This window comes from Heterodontus francisci, chromosome 13 (genome assembly GCF_036365525.1).
Source record: "Heterodontus francisci isolate sHetFra1 chromosome 13, sHetFra1.hap1, whole genome shotgun sequence".
Lineage (NCBI taxonomy): Eukaryota > Metazoa > Chordata > Chondrichthyes > Heterodontiformes > Heterodontidae > Heterodontus > Heterodontus francisci.
Genome location: NC_090383.1, coordinates 6119111 through 6124931, shown reverse-complemented (window position 1 = coordinate 6124931; position 5821 = coordinate 6119111). Strand labels below are relative to the sequence as shown.

At 40.2% G+C, this 5821-nt stretch overlaps 1 protein-coding gene across 1 annotated transcript; it reads left to right on the top strand.

Annotated features, from left to right (window-relative positions):
- The first annotated feature begins 786 nt into the window (after positions 1-786).
- Positions 787-5479, top strand: LOC137376744 (otoraplin-like). Its single transcript, XM_068045722.1, has 4 exons — positions 787-976; positions 1978-2117; positions 2232-2345; positions 5456-5479. Exons 1-4 carry the CDS (start codon positions 856-858, stop codon positions 5477-5479), a joined length of 399 nt encoding a protein of 132 aa, XP_067901823.1. The 5' UTR covers positions 787-855.
- Positions 5480-5821: the final 342 nt, after the last annotated feature.

Sequence of the window (5821 nt, the reverse complement as noted above, 5' to 3'; positions counted from 1 at the left end):
TGACATGATCACTACATCTGTAAGTAATTATCTGTAATAATAAATACCTGCTTTTTTAAAGCATTATTAAAACACTCTTTACTTGCAGCACTTTCATATTATGAGTATGGTATAGTATTGTAATTTAGAAAGGGGGTCTGTGATTACTAATCTATTTCAAAAGGGGCCCTTCAATCAAAAATGTTTGAGAACCATTGGGATAGCCTACTTGCATTGTCAAGGCATTCATATAATAATGGCCACTTCAGTAAAGTACTTGATGGTAGCTGCTCCTTAGAGAATTCCATCCTAAAAAGGGTCAATGCTTTTCAGCTGGGAGGTGAATATAATTGGTGGAGAAAAGAAAAAACAGCCTATGCAAGCACCCTTGCAGATTAAAATGCTAAAACATAGCTTTCATCCTGGTGCAAGGAGAACCTTATTCATTCTCGTGCATTTGAGTGTTGTATCCAAATTTATCGGAGGCTGTGCAACCAATGTTTACAAATCACAACTTCTAAAAACACTTCAATTAAAATGTCTGACCACTTTTATATAAATGTAATTTTGCAGTTCGAAAGCATCTCTAAATTCTTCCAAGATAAGAGTCGACCAATTTCTATCACATTTAGTTTTCCGTAAATATTTACTACAAACCAGGAAAGTTACTCAGGTAAACAAAACCGTCTGCGCTCCTTCCCCGCCCCCGCCGTCTGAAACAAGTCTGCAGAATCCACTGCTTAAAATGTCATTGGTGGCAAATGTTTATCCAGATGTTTGGCTTCTGCTTCGAAGTGGCTGGCAAGGAGAAATTTGATCCAAGCAATCTTGAAGCACGTAAGAGAAAGGGAAAAGATTGCAAACTGTGAAATTAAAATGGCACAGCTTGCCTGTTGTCTATTTCCACTTTTGTTACTTGGCTTAACACAAGTTGCAAAAGCAGATTTCATGGACAAACTTGCAAAGAAGAAAGTCTGTGCTGACGAGGAGTGTATTTGTAAGTAGATTTTTTTCACTTTTCAGGAAGGGAACCTAAAAAAACATTTAAGTTTCCTATATATACACGTTCATTGTTATTGCTAATACATTAATATATTCTACATTCAGCAGCTATTGAAAGTTTGATCATATTTTTAATATGTTCTCACATATTTTCCACAGCTGTTACTACCCTGAAGTACAAATCTTTCTTCACTGGAACAGCACACCAGGCTTAAAAAAGTACTTTTTTAGACACAGTTAATACTGCTCCTTTAGCAGTCAACGCAGAATACATAGCGAACCAAATCATACCAGTTTTCCTTTCTCCTAAATTGGCATATTTAAGTGTTACACCGCCCAACTCACCCTACGAGGCACGTTCGCATAGGATTTCAATATGTGACCCTTTGATATTGTCCAGTTCTCTGCTATTACTATTACTTCGTATCAAGCTTCTCCAAAATGTTATTTTCTACAAAGCATTGAAACTGGCCTCCATTCAGATATTTGTTTCCTTTCAAAGTGCACAACATCTTTGAGCCAGAGGTGATCAATTACAGAGACTATTTCCCTGCAGAAGTTAATAATAAATGAAAAAACTATCCCCGATCCAGGACTCCTGCCACCCGAGAAGTACAAATTCTACCATTTGAAAAGAAATCTGAGCTTATTCAAGTTTGCACTATGCAGATGTCAGTCTTACCCTGGTCTCACTGCCAATATTTGAAAATTTTAAAGTCAGGCTTTAGGGATTTTACGTTGTGATTTTTTTTTGACAGTGCCATAATGAATTTTTAAAGAAAAGATGAAGGCAGACCAAATTCAGATCAGCTTAAATATCTGCCCTAGGTTTGCCCTTACCCACTGAGGCATTGTAATAGTAATGCAGCACATATTTTATATGGGCTAAGTTTCACAAGTTGTCATTGCATTCACTTTGAGTTAAGGTGAAAGATATTTGAAAATCTTTTAGACGTTCTAGGGGAGTTCAGGTAAAATATATGGTTTGCCTTTCAGATGTTATCTCAGTTGGCCAGGTAGTTGATGATTACAATGCGCCAGACTGCAGGTTTCTAAACCTTAAGGAAGGACAGTTGATGTACGTGTACTCCAAACTGGTACGGGAACGTCAAGGTGGCGAGTTCTGGTCTGGCAGTGTAAGTCAGTGCATTTTACATAGAAAATGGAACGCAAGCTTTTCAGTGATAATTTGCAGGTTCTTTGTGTGTGATGGCCTAGTTCACATTAAGATCTTGGCTCTCCTTTGGCAGATTTACAGTGATCATCAGTTCGAGGATCAGATGGGTATCGTAGGTTATTTCCCCAGCACTATGATCACCGAGCAACATGTATTCCAGAACACAACAGTGGAACTTCCCACCACTGTGAGTACTTCATTGATGGCTTTCACAAACATCCATAAAGTGAGAGTTAACATTTTAACTCCTTCACAACAATTTTTAGAATATATTTTTATCTCTCCTGTCTAGATTACTCTCTGTACACCCCCAACAATAACTTATATTTATATATCACCTTTAATATAATAAAACGTCCCAGGGTGCTTCACAGGAGCATTGTAAAATATACTAAGACACTGGCCACATAAGGAGATATTAGGTCAGCTGACCAAAAGCTTGGTCAAAGATATAGGTTTTATGGAGTGTCTTAAAGGTGAGGTTATCCAATTTGGTGGCAAAAATGGAAACGTAGATTATTATCTGAACGGCGATAGATTGGGAAAGTGGGGGGGTACAGCGAGACCTGGGTGTCCTTGTGCACCAGTCGCTGAAAGTAAGTATGCAGGTGCAGCAGGCAGTTAAGAAGGCAAATGGTATGTTGGCCTTCATAGCGAGAGGATTCGAGTACAGGAGCAAGGATGTCTTGCTGCAATTATACAAGGCCTTGGTGAGACCACACCTGGAGTATTGTTTGCAGTTTTGGTCTCCTTATCTGAGGAAGGATGTTCTTGCTATGGAGGGAGTGCAGCGAAGGTTCACCAGACTGATTCCTGGGATGGCAGGATTGACATATGAAGAGAGATTAGGTCGATTAGGCTTGTATTCACTAGAGTTTAGAAGAATGAGAGGGGATCTCATAGAAACCTACAAAATTCTAACAGGACTGGACAGACTAGATGCAGGAAGGATGTTCCCGATGGTGGGGGAGTCCAGGATGAGGGGTCACAATCTAAGAATAAGGGGTAAGCCATTTAGGACTGATATGAGGAGGGATTTCTTCACCCAGAGAGTGGTGAATCTGTGGAATTCCCTACCACAGAAAGCAGTTGAGGACAAATCATTAAATATATTCAAGAAAGAGTTAGATATAGTTCTTAGAGCTAAAGGAATCAAGGGATACAGGGAGAAAGTGGGAACAGGGTACGGAGTTTGGATGATCAGCCATGGTTGTATTGAATGGCGGTGCAGGCTCGAAAGGCCGAATGGCCTACTCCTGCTCCTACTTTCTTTCTTAAAGGAGGAAAGTGAGGTAGAGAGGCAGAGAGGTTTATGGAGGGAATTCCAGAGCTTAGGGCCCAGGCAGCTGAAGGCACAACAACCAATGGTGGAGCGATTAAAATCAGTGATGCTCAAGAGCCAGAATTAAAGCAGCGCAGATATCTTGGAGGGTTGTGGAGCTGGAGGAGATCGCAGAGATAGGATGCAAATCAGCCATGACCTCATTAAATGGCAGAATATGCTTGAGGAACTGATTGGCCTACTCCTATTTCTATATTCCTCTGTAAAGTCCCACTAGTTCTGTTGGACTGGTGCTCCTGTAGTGTCACTACTGGTGCAAGCACCCTCCCAAGATATGTTAATTACTCAGCTGCTAGCATTTGGGATTGATGATGATAAGACCACTGTACTATTTGGGAGTTTTGCCCCAAATAATGGAATTTCTATGCCTTTGTGCTGACGAAGTTATGGGCTGAATTTCATGAGCGTGTCGCAAATCACAGCGGAACGCTCTGATCTTGACGGTCTCCCCGCGCGGAAATGCCATTGCTGAGCCCCCGCGATATTACGCGCGGGGGCTCATTTAAATGGAAGGGGCGGAATGACCGCCCCCGATGATGTAGAGGGGACGGTTGCTCCATACCCAGCAATGGCGTGCAGAGCCTCTGCGCAGGCGCCATTTTTAAAGGGCTGCAAGTCCTTACCGGCAATTAAAATTTTTAAAGGGAACATTACCTTTAATTTAAATAAAAACATTAGAGTACACATCAAAGCCCTTCTTCCACCCCTCCCAATCATCAACCAATAAATTTATTTCCCTCTCCTCCCCCCACAAAAAAACATTTTTGCCAGTCCTGACCTTTCTCCCAAACTTTATGATCTTTCCCCTTCAACCCCTTCCCACTATCCCTTCAATTAATGGAATAAGCCTCCTCCATTTCCCTCCCCATCTGAAAATTAAACTCATCTCCTCTCCCCACCAGTGTAAGGCCTTGAATCCCCAAACGCAGATCGGAAGGCACGAGACTTCCGGCCACCGACCAGAATATTGGCATGGGATGGCCGCCCGGTCTAGATAAGTTTATTAACATGTGTTTGCATAACTTTTATTAGGCAAATGAAGGCCTGGCCACTGAGTGGCAAGGGGGCTGCACCGAGGCCTCGCAGCCCCTGGTTAAATGCGGCAGGGCCTTTCGGCGTCGGGGCTCATGGTAGGCCTCTCCCGGAATAATTCTCTGCCCCCGCCCCCCACCATGACCCCCCGCCGTGGAGGGCTAGTAAAATTCAGCCCTGTATATTAGCACTTTCTGTTTTTATTAAATATTTTTATGCTTTTCCCAGCATAACTCAAAAGTATTTTAGATAGGTGATGAAATAATGAATGCACAGCTGAGAAATTAATATGGTTTTGTTGTCTGTGAAAGCATAAAAACAGAGACATGAGAGAAGCGTAATTGGATTTATTTGTAAAAGCAATCTGATTTAACAAAAGTTAACAATATATGTTATAGCCACACCAACAATTGCAATTAATATTTTTAATGGATATTCTTTTAAATGTGAGACTTCCCTCAACTGCTTGGACTTTTTAAAAATGGGTTAATCTGCACTTAATTTGCTTGACTCTTTACAATCAGGATCGCTGCCTTTGCCTGAAATGTGGTGTGTTTTCAATAGATACTGCAAAATATGCAAACGTTTCAATATAAGTTATAATTACTAAAATACATGGTGTGTGTCATAACATGCAAGACCTCCATCTCATGTTAATCTATTCATAAATTGTTCAATATAACTTCAAATATGGCTGATAACATTTCTTCCGTGCACATTCTTGCTAAGAAAACTCTTTCTTGCATTGTATTTAAGCATCTTATAGCTATCCTGACTGATGTGGCAATGCTTTGATTGATTTGTCTTATAATGACCCTGTATTTTTCTTAATTACTGACTGATGTTTCATAATGACAGGGTTTAAGGATGTCGTAATTAATTGGTTTTAGAATCTGATGTTTTTTTTTAAAATTTCCACTCAGGCTATTGACTTCTACTGTGACTAATGTTAATGATCTACTTGTCAAACGGCGCGATCAAAGAAAAAATGTGGAACAAATTGCAACTTAATTGAGAAGATCTGTTTTAGTTTATTGCTGCTAGGAGCCTTAGTTGTTACATTTCTAAGAAATGATAGTCCACATGCAATGCCACACACTGAAGACTAGTAGGAAAGATTATCTAAGTCACCCATTTTGTACCTTTCTATGGTGACAATGACCTTTTTAATAAACTATTGGAAATTCATTTATTTTCCATTTATGCGAGATAGCTGGTTATAAAGCATTTAATCTTTCGATCAAATGTGGGTTCCACATGAGTTTAGGAACAACTAGTGGATTAATGTT